Source organism: Alexandromys fortis, unplaced genomic scaffold (assembly GCF_014885135.2).
Source record: "Alexandromys fortis isolate MF-2015 unplaced genomic scaffold, M_Fortis_MF-2015_v1.1 scaffold_1, whole genome shotgun sequence".
Classification (NCBI taxonomy): domain Eukaryota; kingdom Metazoa; phylum Chordata; class Mammalia; order Rodentia; family Cricetidae; genus Alexandromys; species Alexandromys fortis.
The window spans coordinates 12,931,674-12,950,899 of record NW_026067927.1 but is presented as its reverse complement, the minus strand read 5'-3'; the positions used below and the strand labels follow the sequence as shown (position 1 = coordinate 12,950,899).

At 44.4% G+C, this 19,226-nt stretch overlaps 1 protein-coding gene across 2 annotated transcripts in view; it reads left to right on the top strand.

Annotated features, from left to right (window-relative positions):
• The first annotated feature begins 1,960 nt into the window (after positions 1–1,960).
• Positions 1,961–19,226, top strand: part of Slc7a6 (solute carrier family 7 member 6) — a 28,529-nt gene continuing 11,263 nt past the window's right edge. The window contains exons 1-3 of one of the 2 annotated variants that reach the window (XM_050143964.1): positions 1,961–2,097; positions 3,838–3,941; positions 13,146–13,703. In XM_050143964.1, coding sequence (XP_049999921.1) covers positions 13,181–13,703 — 523 coding nt within the window. In that variant the 5' untranslated portion in view covers positions 1,961–2,097; positions 3,838–3,941; positions 13,146–13,180. The remainder of the gene's footprint in view (positions 2,098–3,837; positions 3,942–13,145; positions 13,704–19,226) is intronic. The other variant, XM_050143966.1, reaches the window with a different exon arrangement.

Sequence of the window (19,226 nt, the reverse complement as noted above, 5' to 3'; positions counted from 1 at the left end):
CTCTGTCCGTTTGTCCTCCCTCCTCTCCCCTCTTTTTTGTTCTCCCCGACTCCCTCTCCTTTTGTGGCCCTGTCTGGTCTATTCTGCTGGCCATATTCATTCTGGAATCTTCCAGATGCTTCTGGTGGTGCCCTTCCTCTCATCTACAATAAAAACCTCTTCAACCGTACCTAGGAGTGGTCATGTCCTCATTTTCATTCATCAGGCAGAAGGAAGGAAAGTTTTAGGAGAGGTTTTTTTTTTTCTTTTGAAGATCTATTTATGTATTTTCTGTATACGAGTGTTCTGTTTGCACGTACTTCTGCACACCAGAAGTGAGCATCAGATCCCATGATAGATGGTTGTGAGACACATGTGGTTGCTGGGAATTGAACTCAGGATCTCTGGAAGAGCAGCCAGTGCTCTTAGCCTGTGAGCCATCTCTCCAGCCCAGTCATTACAAATTTTGCACTTAGTAGAATAACCTGATCACGTTACAAAGTTTCACACTTTGTAGAGTTTCACAATCAATTTATAAAACAAACATGCAAACAATCCACCAAGCTCATGATATTTTACGTGCTTTTGGGTGGGGTACGGAGCGGACGTGGCAGGTGCTGCAGGTTGGACTCTGAGGCAGCTGGCCGGGGATTGGCATGCAGACCTGGGTAGAGAGTTCAGATACTAACTATGCATTTCCAGAGTCTCCCACTGAGTGGATGGGAGTGAGGGTTTGAGAGTCTGACCCAGGACATCTGGCTAGAAGAAACGACTGGGAAGCAGTGTGTGGTATCATGGACAAGAAGATCATGGTTACCATGTTTTGGGGTACAGCCTGTTCCTCAACAAACTAAGTTTAGCGACACAACTCAATAAAATGATAAATGGAGACAAATTACTAGTGGAAAGCAGAAGATTCATTCAGTGTGAATGAAAGATCTGTTTTCCCTTATGTTTGCCTGCCTGCCTGCATGTGTACCACATGCGTGCCTGTCGGATCCCCAAGAACAGGGGTTACTGGCGTTTAGAGGCACCACGTGGGTGCTGGGAATAGAACTCCCTCCTTCGGCCAGTGAACTTAGTTACTGAGCCATCCCTCCTGCCACCCAGGATAGGGTTTAAATCTTAAAATTCCAAGTCTCTCTTTGAAGGTCATCTGACCAGTTGTAAATTTTTCTCCATGAGAAAAGAGCATCCTCCTTTGGATGTTCCAACCACTTCCTCTTTTTTTTTTTTTTGTTTTTTTGTTTTTTTCTAGACGGTTTCTCTGTGGCTTTGGAGCGGGTTCCTATTTATTTATTTATTTATTTATTTATTTTTAAAGTCTGATAGCCTAAGAGGAGAGCACAGCTGTCTCTTTAGAATGTATTTTTTATCCCTGCCAGCCAGGTCGGTTAGAGGGTGCAGTGGAATATAAAATCAGGGCTGAGTCTGAGCGCCAGCCCTACTAAAGAAAAAGATAACCTAAAAGGAGATAGAGAAGGAGCGACCAGAGGGAGAGGAGACGGGTGGGAGGCCGTGGCTTCCCCATGAGGGTTGTCAGCAGGGTCGGGCGATACCAGGACAAAGCCCTGGGATGGCTAAGGGAGCAAGAAGTGGTCGAAGTGGATCTGAGCTGACCGGCAGAACACAGGTCCCGAGTGTGCCTTTCTTTCTTCCTGGATTCCACAGGCTGAAGGCCGGCCGAGGCGGTCTAGAGGTCTTTGTGTGAACTGTCTGAGGTCTCATTGGGTATGGAGTCCCCAACAAAGGCCGAGAAGGAAACGGAGTGTGGGGACCCTCGAGAGCTCCACGCCGCAGCATCCCCACGGGCTTCAAGTGACTGCGTGCGGCGTCCGGGAGTGGCCATCCCAGGAGTGGGCGACCGGACCCGAGTCACAGTCCGTGGGGGCCCCCGACGCGGCCCTCGGATCGCCTAGGGCCCCGGCGCGCTCTGGTGCCCGGAAGCAACGCCGCCTGGGGGCCCCCCGCTCCGAGCCGGGTCCCCAGGCGGCGCGCGCTGTCGCGATTCGGTGCGAGTGACGTGGCGTGGGCGGGGCTTGAGCGGCAGCGGCGGCGGCGCGACCGAGCATCCTGGCAGTGCCGGGGCACCGGGAGCTAACTGGCGGGGGCGAGGAGGTGAGGGGCTGGCTCCGGTTCGGCCCGGGGCTGGTTCCGTTTCGGTCCGGGACGTCTCGTGTGCGGTCGAGCGCTCTGCTCGGCCACCGTCGCCGCGTGCTGGATGCGGGCCGGAAACCGCGTGGGGCGGAGGGCGCGGGAGAGACGCCGCGGCTGAGAGGAGGACGCCGGGAGCGTGGAGCCCTGAGTGGACGGTGGTGTGAGGAAGACGCACGCGCAGCCAGCGAGCGAGCGAGCGAGCGGGCGCGTGCGTGCGTGTGTGCGTGAGAGAGACCCTGGATGGTTTTGTGAGTGTGCAAGACTCTGTGTGTGAGGGGGTCTGTGTGTGAAAGAGAAAACTGCGAGGCAGAGACCCAGTGTGCGTGACGGAAAAATCCCAGAGTGTGAGGAGGAAAACTGTGGGCGTGAGGGCACCTCGAGAGTGTGCGACACTGAGTGTGAGAGGGACGGGCTCCTTCGCAGTCCGTGGCCGTGTGAAGGATCCCCTGGAGCAGAGACTGCGAGGGAGAAGCTGTTGTGCGGGAGCCCGCGAGTGTGAGGAGGGCAGAGACAGCTGGGCGGTGTGCGAATGCCGGAATGCAGCTTCTTGGCGCTGTTGAAACTCTGACTCGTGTTGGGACTCAGAGTGCTGAGGGATTGTTGGTCGGGAACACGGTGCTCTGGCCGGGGCACTTCTGAGTCTCTCGAGTTTGTCATCTCCCTTGACCATCTCATGTCACAAATGTCCAGAAATATTTGTGAAACATTCTGAAAATTCTGTGCTGAGCACTAAGTCCAAAGGCTTGTCCCCGTGTTGTGTAATGGGCCAGTATAAATAGAAATCAACATCTAATTTAACAAGTCTTGGGGAATCAGTCGTAAACACGGGGCTTACGTGTGGGAAGGAATTCCGCCTTTTCTGTAAATGAGGGGGAAACCGCTCAGGCTTGGGCAGCTGACCTAACCCGCTGTGTAGCAGGATGCTCAGCTGTTTGGCGCCTGATTTCTGAGAGCTGCTCCGGGATTTGAAGACTTAGCAGGAGCAGACTTGAAGCTGTTGCTTTCTGAGATTTTTTTTTTTTTTTTAACCTCTTTACCTGGTGAGGCCCTTCAGGAAGCTGCCCAGGCTTCGTACTTGGTTAAGGCCCCATTGTGGTTTCATACAGCCGGCTTTTGCTTCCCGCCTTTGGTCTTAGGCTGTTTAGTTGAGTTATATTTGGTTTTCCTTCCTTGGCAAATGTAAAGAAAAGTCACAGCTCTGATGGGGATATAGAACCTCTGACAGTACTTGCATACAATATGCAAATCTCTGGGTATCATCCCTAGTTCCTCCTCAAACGAGAGAAAAAGACAGGAAGACCAACAAAGACAGAAAGAAAACCTTGAGAACCTGATTTTTTCCCCTTCACCCTCTTTATTTATCTGGATTTTTTTTTTTTAATGTGGTTGATCTTGGAGTATCTCAATAGAGGAATTTTCTGACTTTCATGCATTCTTGTTGTAATCTCTAGAATGTGGAGATGTTTCTACAACAGTTATGTACATGATGCTCTTTGGACCTGGGACTCTAGAGCAATAGATCCCTATGACTTGAGATGACCAGGGTAGTCTCTGACACCAAATGTGTGTCAGTCATACCCTGTATGTGGTAGAGGAAATAATGGGCATGTAAAATTTAGATTTTACAGGAGGAAATACTCTGATGCTTTCTGTAAGTTAATATTTTTTGACAAGTAACTAAGAACTTATTTGTTGTTACAGAGATTGAATGACCAAAACAGAGAAGTAGAATTAGCCCTTTCTTGGTACCTGTTTTGTGGAGAAATAACTTAAAAAAGCGTGGATCCTCATTGATTTCGTGACAGGTGAATATTACCACTCTGTTTTTTGTTTTTCCTCTCTCTCTCTCTCTCTCTCTCTCTCTCTGAAAAGGAACCTGTAGTTATTTGCATACTTTGTGACTATGATGCTAATAAAAAGGCTTAAGAGGCCAGCCTGGTCTACAAAGAGGGTTCCAGGACAGCCAGGATGACACAGAGAAACCCTGTCTCCAAAAACAAAACAAAAATCAGTGTTATAAAACATCATAACATATGTAATTTGTTTTGTAAATGAATTATGTATTTATGTCTTTTTAATTTTTTTTCAAGACATGGTTTCAGTGTTGCCTAGGCTGGCCTCAAACTGTAAATGAGAGGACTTTTAGTCTCTCTGGTGCTGGAATTATAGGTCTGAACTACAGTGCCTACCTCTATCTTATGTTTTTTGTTTTGTTTGTTTTTTGGTTTTAGTGTTGTGGGTTTTTTTTTTTTTTTTTTTTTTTTGAGACAGGGTTTCTCTCTGTTGCCCTGGCTATCCGGGAACTCACTCTGTAGAACAGGCCTGCCTGCCTCTGCCTCCTAAATGCTGGGATTAAAGGCATGGTGGCTTGGCAGAGCTATGAGTATCTTAGCCATTGTGATTGGGAAGTAAATTGTATCTCAGTTACTTGATATTCTTCATAAGACAATAAACATCATTTTTGTTACTTGAAAAAAAAGTTAAAATAAATATATCTACAACTTTCTTTGTGATTGCATTTTTATATGATTTACCTTTTTCTTAAAAATTGCATATGATAATTTTCTTGTTAAATTTTCCTGAAGAAATTTTAGGGATCTAGTAAACTCCTTTACCACCTGCAGCAGGATTCTGGAGAATAGGATGAATCCTGCTAGAAACTGCTGTGTTTCTTTCCACTTTTCATATCAGTGCTGGGGATTGAATCAAGGGTCTCTAAATACACACTCTCCCCATTGGGTCTCACCCTCAGCCCAAGGATGTGTCTTTTTATTTTAGAGATGTCAGTATCTTAGAGATTGAACTAGTAACTATGAATGATCTATACTGATTTATTTTAACTACTGTATAAGATTTGACAGCAAATCCCAGCTATAGAGAAACACTGTCTCAAAACCAAAAAAAAAAAAAAAAAAGATTTGGTAGAATTTTGATAACCCACTTCTTTTTTCCTTCCTTCCTTCCTTCCTTCCTTCCTTCCTTCCTTCCTTCCTTCCTTCCTTCCTTCCTTCCTTTCTTTCTTTCTTTCTTTCTTTCTTTCTTTCTTTCTTTCGTCAGGGTTTTCCTGTGTAGCTTTGGAGCCTGTCCTGGAACTAGCTCTTGTAGACCAGGCTGGCTTCAAACTCACAGAGATCTGCCTGTCTCTGCCTCCTGAGTGTTGGAATTAAAGGCATGCACCCACTGCCTAGCTGATAGCCTATTTCTAATACCAGGCTTAATAATGGCTTAAGATGGACCCTTTATGCCAGCAGTTTCCATTGCATTGTTTCAGAGGTTCTACAGATCTCTGTGGGGAATGGGATAGGCAATATCTGTCACATAGGTGTGGGGACCTTTTTTGGGCATCTGTGGTACTGTGGGACTGATTAAATGTAAATGAATTAAAAACTTTTTTGTCATTTATATTACTTCATCAGCTTTTACCTGAAAAGCACAGTGACAGAGAATATCTGTTCTAAATACTGCATTCTAGGACAGCTTGGCTTCTGATTGAGAGAGAGGCACTGTCTCAAAAAGAAAAAACAACTGATATATATGCTTATGTGTATGTATTTTTGTTTTAAAAAAAACCCAGCTTTAACAAAAGCATCTTTTTGCTTTGTTTTACTTATGTGTGCTTTTTAAATTCCATTTATTTTTTATGTGTATGTGAGTGTGGGCACATAAGAGCCATGGAATGCATTTATAGGTCAGAGGACAATTTTAGGGAGTTGGCTTTCACCTTCCACCTTGTTGAGGCAAAATCTCTCTTGCTGATTGTTACTGTTAGCTTACCCCAGGCTATCTGGCCCACAAGCTTCCTGCTGGCTTGCCTGTCTCAGCCTCCCCTCTGGCCATCCAGTGCTGGGATTACAGATGTGCGTCTGGCCTTTTCATGGGCTCCAGGGATTGAGCTTGGTTTATAAGATTTGTGCAAGTGCCGTTTACTTGCTAAGCCATTTTTCTGGGCTCATAATTATTTAGCACTATTTTATGTGCATTGGTGTGAAGATGATAGTTCCCTGGAAATGGAGTTACAGACAGTTGAAAGCTGCCATGCGGGTGCTGGGAGTTGGACCTGGGTCCTCTGGAAGAACAGGCAGTGCTCTTAACTGCTGAGCCATCTCTCCAGCGCTCGCTCGCGCTCTCTCTCTCTCTCTCTCTCTCTGTCTTTCTTTCTCTCTCTCTCTGGCTCTTTTTGGTTTTTCGAGACAGGGTTTCTCTAGCTTTGGAGCCTGTCCTGGCACTTGCTCTGTAGACCAGACTAGTCTTGAATTCACAGAGATCCACTTGCCTCTGCCTGCAGAGTGCTGGGATTAAAGGCATGCACTGCCACCACCCAGCTTTTTCTTTCTTTTTTGAAACAGGCTTTTATGTAACCTAGGTTAAATTCTTGTGTAGCCTAGGCTGGCCTAGAACTCTGATATATAGTAGCAGGTAAACTGTTTTGATTATGTTGCCTTAACTTGTTGAGAGCTCCTCAGATTATAGACATGGGCATCTGTACTGGCTTTATGCGATACTGGAGAACAAACCCTGGGCTTTGTGTGTACTAGGCAAATACTCTGTCAGCAGAGCTTTATCCCTGCCTGTCTGGGTTCTTTTGTTTCTTTTCTCAGTAACTTATTTATGTCTTCATAGTTAGAGTGATTTCCTATAGTTTGCATATTGAGATTTTCTTTATAGTCAATCTAACACTGTTAACAGCATCTTTTACTTGGTGTATTTAGATAATTTATATTAAATATAGTTATATAACTTGCTTAAAGCCCGCTTTTTTTTTAATATTTATTTATTATGTATACAATATTCTTTCTACGTGTATGCCTGCAGGCCAGAAGAGGGCACCAGATCTCATTACAGATGGTTGTGAGCCACCATGTGGTTGCTGGTAATTGAACTCAGGACCTTTGGAAGAGGAGGCAACGCTCTTAACCGCTGAGCCATCTCTCCAGCCCAAGCCTGCTATTTTTGATAGACTTGATGGATACCTCTAGTCCCAGGGCTCAGGACTCCTGTGAGGCCAGCCTGGTGTATAGACATATGCCATCACACTCAGCTCTCTACTGTTGGCCTGTTATTTATACATCTTTAATATTTTTTAATTGTTGCCCTAATTTTACCGTGTAAATCTTTTATTACTGGCCTCCAGGGCATAGGGCCATAATTATATGTCTGGCAAGTTCTCTACCACTGAGCTATACTTTAGCCTCATGAGTCTTTAATTACAGTCTACCCTTAAATAAGATATTCCTTCACTATAATGTAAGAACTTTATACAGTATTCTCTCAATTTTGCCTCCTATTCTTTATGATAGTATTGTCAGGCATTCTTTTTTCCTTTGTGCTACATTTCTGCAGTTTTTGCTTCTGGCTTCATTTATAGCCTAAAAAAGTTTAAAATAGTCTCCCTCCCCTTACTTCAGACTATTGTTCTACAGCTTTTATTGTCCTACAGCTTTTATATATTTTACCATTTTATTTTCTCTATTCTGACTCATGATTTTCTACGTTTGTTCCTCTTATTGTTGAGTTTAGAGCCTTTTAATCTACTAATCACAGTTATTTTAGTCTCACTTTTTGCAGGCCTAGGATTGAACCCAGGGTCTGATGCAAGCACCCAGACACTGAGCTATATTCCCAAACTCACTGTAGTCATTGTATGTGTTGCTTTTTGTGTGCATGCATGTCTGTGTGCATGCGTGTGTGTGTGTAAGTTAGTGGTCACCTTGTGGGGTTTTTTGAGAGTGTGTGTGTTAAATACTGGCTGACCTGGTACTCACAGAAGTCCTCCTGCTTCTGCCTCCTCAGTGCTGGCATGTGCTACTAACCACTATGCTTAACCACCTGGTGTTTTTGAGAAAGTACCTTATGATTATATAGGAAGCACTGAGCTGTCTCCTCAGTACCCCCCACTCCTTCAATTTCAATTTTTGTTCCTCTCTCTCTCTCTCTCTCTCTTTCTATTTATTTTTGGTTCTTCGAGACAGGGTTTCTCTGTGTAGCTTTGGAGCCTGTCTTGGAACTCACTCTGTAAACCACGCTGGTCTCAAACTCATAGAGGTATGCCTACTCCTGCCTCCTGCTTGCTGGGATTAAAATTGTGCATCACCACTATAGCCTGAAATAAATTTTCTATTTATTTATTTATTTATGTATTTATTTATTTATTTTGGTTTTTGGAGACAGGTTTTTTTCCTTGTGACTTTGAAACCTGTCCTGGAACTAGCTCTTGTAGACCAGACTGGCCTCGAACTCACAGAGATCCTCCTGTCTCTGCTGAGTTTAAAGGTGTGAGCCACCACTGCCCAACTTCTTTTTTTTTTTTTTTAAATGAAGTATTGCTGTGTTATACAGACTGGTCTTGAACTTCTGGGCTTAAGTGATACTCCTGTCTCAGGCCTCTAAGTAAGTAGCCAGGACCACACGCAGCTGGTTGCATCTGCCCATGCCCTCTCCCCATCATAGCCATTTTAAACAGTCTATTTGATGTTTCTCATTATGTTTGTTATCTTGCCTCTTGATAGTGGGTTATTTTTCTTGCTGTTTTTTTTCTTTCCTTATTTGTTAGTCATTGCCATAGTTTGTAGAACAGGAGAAATTTATTCTGAAAAATAGGTATGACTCTATTGCAAGGTTGTTGGTAGAAGAGTTCGAACCAATTATAGAATTGTGTTGGGTTTTGTTGTTGCTATGGTGCCTTGGGTAACCTTACCTTCACATTCCTCTGGTGTTTCTTTGTGCTTGGGGTTGGTTTGCTTTCCTACAGGGAAGACTTTTTCTCAAAGTGTATTTTCTATTCTCAGTTTTATCCCTTCTCAGTGTACAGTTTGCTATACTCTGGGTCTTGTACTGCTGTTGCTTTTTTCTGGGTGCAAACTCTTATTGGGAATGGGAAGCAGGGAGGTTTTCTCTTTTTCCTGGTACAGCCTCAGTTTCCTTGTGTCTAGGTGGGATTGATCTTTCTGGTTTACTTTGCCTGACACAGAGGTTATACTTCTCAGTGGTTTTTACCAGAATTTCCTGTTCTCTTCTCAAACACAAAAATTTTCTTTCTTCTTTTTTTTTTTTTGCTGTTACTTTTTCCTCTTTTGGTTTTTGAGACTGTGTACAAATTGTCTTCTAATCTTTCTCAAGAATCTGACCTAATTTTATCACCTCCTCTTCATTTTCAAATTTTTTATTACATTTATATATATTTGTGTGTGTGCATGAATGCATGTGTGTAAAGGTCAAAGACAACTGTGGTAGGTGGATCTCTCTACCATGTGGGTTGTGGGGGTCCAATTCAGGTCATCAGGCTTGGTGACAAGTGTCTTTAACCACTGAGCCATCTCTCTGACCCAGGCCTTTATATTTTATTGAGCAGTTTTATATTGTTTAGTGCAATACTCACAGAAGGTCAGTGAGGCTTTTGGGAAGAACAGCTGAAGGTCAGAGAATGTTGAGGTACAGCTAGCTGGTGAATTCTGGTTTTTGACTGTGGAGTTTCTGATCTCAATTCTTTCTTATTTCCATGCTGCCTTATCATACTGTTATTTTGTTCTGAGGACATGATCCATGCCCTTATTGACTGCTCACTGCTGTGTCTTTACATGTAATCCTAGCGGATGAGATGCTTGGCTGGTTTCTAGAGGAATGTGAAGTGGGAGTTAGATTTAGAGGAAAGGTAAGGAATGGCCTTGGGGTTTTGTAGCCAAGCAAGGCAGGAATTTAGCCATCTGTCCTCAGGGAGTTTGCTGTAGTTATTTCACAGTTTTGCTCTTGTGTTAAAATAAGATAGGGGTTTTAATTACCTTAGCTAAGGACAGGCTCATAGTGATAATTGCATTTGGTTACTGAGTGAAGAAAAGAGCTTTCTTCTTAGCTGAAGGAGTGGAGTCCTTCCTAAACTAATTCAGCAATTCTAGGCCAGAGGTGTTCTGGGGCTGTGACTGATTGTAGCACATTCTTCCAGAGCAAGCCACTGGGGAGTTTGTCTAGTGTGTCAGACCCATTGAATAAAGCCACATCAGACACACTAGTGCCAAGCTATACAAGTACACAAGGGATACCTGGTAACCCTCACTCTCTCTAAGTTCTGATGGACTAGAGGACGCTGGAGTAGCCTCTAGGGCCAGGCTTTTCATCCTGTCTGTATGCTGAGTATCTAGACCCCAAAGGTCTCTTTGTACCTTACTCTTACATGAGCATGGACTCCTGGCTGTTTGCTGGATTTGTTCCCATGGAAACCTGGACTCACTTGACATTCATGTGAAACAAATATGCTTCCACATGCTTGCATAGGGAACCTGCATAGAGCTTAGTTCCAAGAATGAAAAATGTTCTCAAAGTCTGGGCTTATTAAAGTAGAGGTAGCCGGGCTCTACTCTTCTCATGCCCCAGACAAGTTTTTTAACTCGGGCCTAGGTCCAGACTCTTGGAACTATTGGGACAAGTCAAACAAGAGTTTTGAGTGGTGTCTGTGGAGGTATGAATTTTCTCTGTTTCCCAGGATTCTCACACTCAAATGACCTTGGGTTCCTTTGCTTTAGCCCTGTGAAGCCAGGCTCTGGTATAGACATTTTGTTTTATTTTTGTTCTGCTCTTCAGCCCCATGCTTTTTCTTTCTTTAGGTGAGGGTTACTAAATAGTAACCTTTGATTCCCCCCCCCCCCCGCTATATTGATTCTGTTCTTTTTTTAACTTTTATTCTTCTCTTATGTATTACATTGACCGTCGTTTCCCCTCCCTCTACTCCACCCAGTCCCTTTCCCCCAGATCAACTCCTCCTGTTTCCCTTAAAAAAAAAAAAAACAACCGTACCAGGGATATTCACGAAACATGGCTTAACAAGGTACCATAAAACTGGGCACAAATCCTTTTATCACAGCTAAACATGGCAACCAGGTAGGAAGAAAACGGTCCCAAGAGCAGGCAAAAGAGTCAGAGACACCCCCCACCCCTGTTGTTGGGAGTCCCACAAGTCACTAAGCCACACAACCATAACGTGCAGGGGACCTAGCTCAGACCCATACAGGGTCTGTGTTTGTCACTTCAGTCTGTGACCCCTATGGCCTGTGTTCTCCTGTTGTCCTCGTACTCTCTGGCTCCCACAGTCCCTCCTCCTGTTCTTCTGGGTTCCCTGGCTCTGCCTAGTGTTTGCCTGTGGGTCTACATCCGCTCCCATTGGCTGCTGGACAATGCCTTTCTGACAGTTGGGCTATGCACCTGTTTACGAGTATCATCTATTCTTACCTTTAGAAGTTATCCTGTGACCTTTAAGGAATGGTTCCTTGATGGCAATTTTATGGCCCACTACATTCCTTTTCCCAAAGGTGACCTGTGATTAGCACAGGAATTAAGGAAGAGAGGCCAGCTTGCATAGAGTCAGGAGATTGCCTGTCTTCTTTTGACATAGCCTTCTTAGGTAAGACAGTAGAATCTACTCTCTTGGGTTGGTCCAAAGGGAATGAATGTGTACACACATGCCATCTCATCGTGATGTTTTCCAGTGCTGGGTCTGTAACTAAGGAGGCTGTGACTTTGGGTAGGTGACAAGACTAGAAATCGTTTTGGGAGAATCACTTTGTAGCATAGATTGTGGTAAGGAGCACGCTTAAGAGGAAAGTGAATAAGCCAATGGCAAGTTAGCTCCAAGTTAGGGTGCCCCTGGGTGTCCCTTTCCCCTTCTCTCTTATAATCTTGTAATCTCTTAGATTCTTTTTTTTTTAAAATTATTTATTTTTAATGTACATTGGTTTTTTAAAAATATTTATTTATTTATTTATTATGTATACAATATTATGTCTGTGTGTATGTCTGCAGGCCAGAAGAGGGCACCAGATTCCATTACAGATGGTTGTGAGCCACCATGTAGTTGCTGGGAATTGAACTTAGGACCTTTGGAAGAGCAGGCAATGCTCTTAACCTCTGAGTCGTCTCTCCAGCCCCCTACATTGGGGTTTTTGCTTACTTGTTTTCTGTGTGAGGATGTCAGATCCTCTGGAACTGGAGTTACAGACAGTTGTGAGCTGCCATGTGGGTGCTGGGAATTGAACCCATGTCCTTTGGAAGAGCAGCCAGTGCTGGTAACCGCTGAGTCAGCTCTTCAGCCCCATCTCTTAGATTGTTGAGAAAAGAAAGGCATTGAATCAGTAAGCGGTAATGTGGAGAGTAAGGCTACACATGATTCTATGTGTTTTCAGGAAGGTCTCTGCAATCATGGTTTGCTTTCTTTCTTCTTTCTTTCTTTCCTTTTTTTTTTTTTGTTTGTTTGTTTTGGTTTATGAGACAGGGTTTCTCCGTGTAGTCCTGGTGGTCCTGGAACTTACTGTGTAGATCAGGCTGGCCTTGAACTCAAATATCTGCCTGCCTCTGCCACCCCTGTGCTGGGATTAAAGGTGTGCACCACCACGTGGAATTTAGAGTCTTCCTGCCTCAATCTTCTGAATGTTGGGATTACATTTGTGTGCCACCACACAAAGCTATATTAATGATGATATACTCTCTCTTAGCATCTTCTTAACCCTTCCATGTAACTGCAGATCTTTCCACATCTAGTTGAATGCCTGTAGAAATGCCTATTTATGGAACTGGAGAGATGATGGCTTAGCACTTAAAGAGCACCAAGTTCAATTCCCAGCACCCACATGTCAGTACACAACTGTCTGTAACTCTGTCTAGTTCCAGAGGATCTGATCCGGCGTCCTCACACAGATATACAAAGGCAAAACTTCAATGTACATTACACCTTTAATCCGAGCACTTGGGAGGCAGAGGCAGGCAGATCTCTGTGAGTTTGAAGCCAGCCTGGTCTACAAGAGCTAGTTCCAGGAAAAAAATTCTGCCTTGAATAAATAAATAAACAAATAAATCACCTCCAGTTGCTTGTATCTTAAGTGAAACCGAGACAAGCCTGTTGTGTTTTGTGTGTTGCACGTTCTACCTAAGCAGGTGGTGGGCAGGGAAATTGTCTGCCTGGCAAGTGTTGACTAAGCCAGAGCCACTAGCTCCTGCTCTAGACATGACACCCTTGTTTTCTTTGCCAGGCCACAGTAACACAGGTGTACAGGAACCATTTACCATGGAAGCCAGGGAACTTGGGAGTCCCATACCCACCTACCATCTTCTCCCCAAGGCCAACCAGCACACTGTAAAAGAAGATGCCAGCTCACCATCTCAAGGGTCTCCAGAGACTATGCAGCTGAAGAAGGAGATCTCCTTGCTGAATGGGATCAGCCTGGTGGTGGGCAACATGATTGGCTCAGGGATCTTCGTCTCACCCAAGGGTGTCCTAAAATATACTGCTTCCTATGGGTTGTCACTAATTGTGTGGGCCATTGGTGGGCTCTTTTCTGTTGTGGGTGCCCTTTGTTATGCAGAACTGGGAACCACTATCACCAAGTCAGGGGCCAGTTATGCATACATTCTAGAGGCCTTTGGGGGCTTCATTGCCTTTATCCGTCTGTGGGTCTCACTGCTAATTGTTGAGCCCACCAGTCAGGCCATCATCGCCATCACCTTCGCCAACTATATCATCAAGCCCTCCTTCCCCACCTGTGATCCTCCATATGCGGCCTGCCGTCTTCTTGCTGCTGCCTGCATATGTAAGTATGGGGGTGAGGCAGGGGCATATGCGGAGGTGTGGGTACTGTATTACTTGTATGATTACTGAAACCTGAATGTCATATTTTGCTCTTTGGGGATGAGGGAAGGTGTGAGGTCTCATACCTTTTGAAAAAATAATCTCATCACTTATTTGGTTCTGAGAGCTAAGTAAACAAAGGATGGGAGAAGTTTGAATCTGTTCATGGTGTTTGGGACCTTGAGTTTCTCTTGTTCTTAGCTGTCCCGTATTTCTGTTCCTTGCTCTATGTGACAGGTTGATACATGTCTTGTGTTTTTTTGAGAGGGTCAGGTGTTTTGAAAGGTGTCAACATCACTGTTTGTAACTTATCTCAGGGAACAAGTCAGAGCTAAGGCCTTGTGCTCTCAGCTTTTCTTAGAAACTAGTTTAAAGGCATCAATGAGGAAATAGGCTTTTCTAGATGATGGGGTCCCAAGTCCCACAGGACACCCTCTTTCCTGCCACTGCTGCTCTTTTTTTTTTTTTTTTTTTTTTTTTTTTTTTTTTTTTTATTTTTTTNTCTCTTCCCCCCCCCCGCCTCCCCTTTCCCTCCCCCTCCCCCAATCCGTTCCCCCTCCCTCTTCAGCCCAAAGAGCAATCAGGGCTCTCCGTCCCCACTGCTGCTCTTGATGGCCTGTTCTAAGCAGCGGGCACCATACCAAATGGCCTTTTCCCATTGGTGTTTCAGATTTCTTTACACTGACTTGGTAAACAACCTCTGCCTGCTGCCACTGCACAGAGTGTCAGAGATTCCAGGGGTCCCTATTTATTTTCTTTTCTTTTAGGGGTGGAGAAAAGGATATTCAGTGTGAAATCATGGAAACAAGAGGAGATTGCTATGGATTTACCCAGAGCTAGTGCTTTGGCTAGCATAGAATCTTGTGTTTCTTTTTTTTTTTTTTAAAGATTTATTTATTTATTATGTATACAACATTCTGCCTCCATGTATGCCCTCACGCCAGAGGAGGGCGCCAGATCTCATTACAGATGGTTGTAAGCCACCATGTGGTTGCTGGGAATTGAACTCAGGACCTTTGGAAGAGCAGACGGTGCTCTAAACCACTGAGCCATCTCTCCAGCCCTGAATCTTGTATTTCTTAACGCTGTGCTGCCAGAAGTACTTAATCATATTCTGTTCTTTATCTCTGCTTGCAAAAACTTTGGCTGTGTATATAACTTATTGACAATTTTTTTTTGTTATTGTTGTTTTGTTTTTCGAGACAGGGATTTATTTATTTACTTATTATGTATACAATATTCTGTCTGCGTGTATGCCTGAAGGCCAGAAGAGGGCACCAGATGTTATTACAGATGCTTGTGAGCCACCATGTGGTTGCTGGGAATTGAACTCAGGACCTTTGGAAGAGTAGGCAATGCTCTTAATCACTGAGCCATCTCTCCAGCCCCCTCCCTAAAATTTTTGACACATAGAAAGAGGATTATTTTTCACTTGCTAGCCTCCCACCCTCTGTTAGGATTCGTCCCACGATTTCTTGGGCTTGGAAAGCCCATCCCCATACCAAGAATTTATCGTTTGATTGCAGGAGCGGCATCACCTCTTTGAAATATAGACCATGTGGTTTCTCGTGCTTTTTCACTCACAGTGTATTTTTACCCAGATTTCTTAGGACTAGTATTATGAGCTCTCTTTCCTAGAAACTCAGACATTCCCAGAATTCAGATCTAAGGGAAGGAATCTGTTAGAAGGAAGGCCAAGTCTGAAAACCATATTGAATTCTAACCAATGAGGCTTAGGTCATAGACTCAGACTTTAAACAGAGCTTGGATGTGGTAGAAGGGGGACTGTTTGGCATGACACTGAGAGCAACATGGTCTCAGGGGACATAGGTTATGAAGTGAAAATGAAAGCTCTGCACTGGATCCTGCATGAGGCCTTAGATAGGCTGGGGAATGACGTTTGGAAAGGAAGACATAGAAAGGTCTACCTTGTTGGTTGAAAATTGAGACATTAGAGGAGTCCACCTTGTTGGGAGATTGCACAAAGGCCAGAGCAATGGCTCAGCCATTGAGAACACTTAGTGCTTACTGTTTGTTCTTCCAGAGGACTTGAGTTCAGTTCCAAGTCCCTCCATCCGGTGGCTCAGTAACTCCAACTTCAGGGTTAACCAGTGCCTCTGGCCTCAATGGTTACCCACACTCAAGTGCATATAACCCACATGTAGGCATACACATTTGCATAATTAAATAATAAAAATAAGTATTTTAAAGTTTTATTTAAAATTTTTCAGATAAGGTCTCATTGTGTAACTCTGAGAGCCCTAGAACTCACTATGTAAACCACATGGACCTTGAACTCAAAGAAATCTGCTTGTCTCTGCCTCCCAAGTGTAGGTATTAAAAGCATGTGCCACTATACCTAGCTTTAGGTGTCTTTTTCTTTTTCTTTTTTTGGTTTCTTCGATACAGGGTTTCTCTATGTAACAGTCCTGGCTGTACTGGAACTAGCAGTTTTCTGTTTCCTCTTAATTTTTTTTTTTTTTTTTATGAGTGCTCTGCACGTATGCTTGCATGCCAGAAGAGGGCATCAGATCTCATTACTTATTACAGGTGGTTGTGAACTACCATATGGTTGCTGGGAATTGAACTCAGGGCCTCTGGAAGAGCCAGTTCTCTTAACCACGGAGCCCTCTCTCCAGCCTCCTCCGCTCACTTTATATCCAGACTTTGTTGCCTTTCCTTTCTCATTTGTAGTGCCTTTTTTTTTTTTTTTTTTGAGATAGGGTCTTGCTTTGTAGCCCTGACTGGCCTAGAATTCACTATGTAGACCAGGCTAGCCTGAATATCATAGAAATCTGCCTGCCTCTGCCTTTTAGTGCTGGTATTAAAGGTGTATACTTTTTTCTTGGCTACATATTAATTTTTTTTAAAGATTGTTTTGCCTTTGTGTGTGTGTGTGGTGTTTTTGTGTGTGTATGTAAGTGTGCCACATGTATGCGGAGCCCACAGAAACCAGAAGAGGGTGTTGGATCTCCTGGAGCCAGTGGTACAGGCAGTTCTAAGTTGGTCACCATACATGTTGAGAACCAAATTCAGGCTCTGTGGAAGGGCAGCAAGCCCTGCGGTGCCATCTCTCCAGCCCTCACATTTGTATTGTTTTGTTGACCTCTGAAGGTGTGACCCCTGAAATTGTTGCAGCCTCATCCACTGCTTTTCCATCTACACCCCACTGCATTCTCATGCTACAGTTTGGTGGTGGTGGTGAGATTTCCGGTTGTCTTACTTGTTACCCTAAAACAGTGCTTCTCAGTGGGAGGTTAGTTTGGCTCAAAGATGTCGTTTGGCAGTATCTGGAGACATCTTTGGGATACAGTTATTGGGAAGCAGTGCTTCGGTTATCTATTGGTAGAGGCAAGGAGTGGTGTTGAACATGTTGCCAAACAGGATATAGTCTTACTGGCCCAAAATGTCAGTAGTGCTGCCGAGAGGAAACTATCCTAAGGGTCTGTCAATGGAAATAGGGTCAAAAGAGAGAAGACTTGAGGGTTTGAGTTGTAGCACTAGAGTCTGAGTACCTGGCCTCCAGACTCAGCTGGATGGGGCTGGGCGATCTTGGAAGCGTAAGGGGTGGGGGCCTGTGGTGAAATTTTGTTTACTAATTAGAAGCAGGCAAGTAGTCAAGGGACTTGGCTTCTGCTTGGTAGACTTGTGTTCTTTGGCAGGACTGAGAGTATGAGGCAAGCTCGGCGCATGGGGCCAGCCTCTAAGGAAGGATCTACTCTGTTTTGGTATTCCTGTGCCTGATTCCCTGAGAGGGAGTAGGGGCATTCCCAAGGCACTTGACTCACTTCATCCCACTGGCCTGCAGTTTCTGGCAAATGTGCTGGCTCTCATTAACTACTTTCGTTGAGTAAGAAGCATATGTGCTGGGTGAATAAATGTAAAAGACTGCATCATAGTAAGAGGCTCCCTTGCTCCAGCTCGTTAGTCTTTTTCTCAGTCAGCTTTACTGACCAGGTGCTTTGTGCCTGCTCAGCTGGCTGTTGGAATGGGTCCTGCAGGACTTCCTGAGGCATGCCTTCACTCATCTTGCTAATACAGTCATGACTCTCCCTTCACTGCGGGCTGTGTTTACTTGTGTATAGAAAGGGCTACACCTGCAGGAAGACTGGAGAAGGATAGGGGGTGGGGAGGAGCAAGACTGCGACTAGTTAGTGCCTGGCACTTGGGCTGAGGTTGTGAGGCATACTCAGTGAGTCCAGCTGGGCTTTTGTGCCTCCTATGGTGTCCAGTTTTCGGTCTCCCCCTTGTTCCCATTTCTTTGTGTCTTGTCTCTGTCTTTTCTATCCATTTCTGTGCATTTCCTAGTGTTTCAGTCTTTTTCTCACGAGTTCAGGCCTTCTAATTTTATGTTCCTGCTTTCTTCCTTTGTGTGTGGTTTATATTCTGCTGTTAGGGTTTCTATGGTCTTTGACTTGGTGTAGTTCTAGACTCTCAGAGTACCCTGTTGCTATTAGATAGACTCACTCTTTCGGTATTCTGGGAGGGATAATTTATAAGGCCGGCTTGGATCCATTGTTTGGCATCTCTGATAAGGAGAGAGAGAAAGTTCTAAGAAGGAGATGGACAAGTACCCCAAAATGTGCTTATTATATTAGTGCCTGTGGTTTACTGGTGACTGTTAACTATGTATGTTAGCTGATCCAGGCTTAGCCAAAGAGAGAATTTTGATCAGCAGTTGATCCCTGTGAAGATTTTTCAGTAGCATACATTCTTTGGGGTATCCCTCTCTCAACAGCCTAGTTAACCATTGTGTCCCCAATTACATGTAATTACTTCATTATGTGTCCACCTTAGATGTCTGACTGATGAGCACACATACTATTTGGCAGCATTTCCCCCCTTGAGACTGGGTTTCTGAGGAGAGCCCTGGCCGTCCCTTGAACTCACTTTGTAGACCAGGCTGACCTCAGACTCAGAGATCCGCCTGCCTCTGCTTCCTGAGTGCTGGGATTAAAGGTGTGTGCCCCAAAGCCAGCTATTTTTAAAAAATATTTATTTTTATTTTATGTGTGTGTGTGTTAGCAAAGAAGAGGATATCAGTTCTCTTAAAACTAGAGTTACAGGTGGTTGTGAGTCACCAATTAGGTGCAGGAAATTGAACCCAGGTCCTCTGGAAGAGCAGCTAGTGCTCTTAACCACCAAGCCAACTCTTTAGCCCTATTTAGCAGCATGTTAAGTGAAGCTCCTAGGACACCATGGAGGCTATTCTGTAACATATGGTCATTTAGAATTGCCCAAGGGAATCGGCTGTTAGCTTGCCTCCAGCCAGGGTTCATCAGCTCCCTTCTTTGCTGGACAAGAGCTTTAGACACACTGTAAGCTTGTTGTCATCTGAGAGTTTGTGGTCTCTCAGAAAGAAGACTGAGATACCTTAGGGAACCACCTCCTGGAATCAGGACTATAGCATTTGATACTGAACTATTGTGAAGTGGGAATGAAGGCGAGAGGGATCTTGGGCTGGGAAAGATTTTCAGAGGGAGTA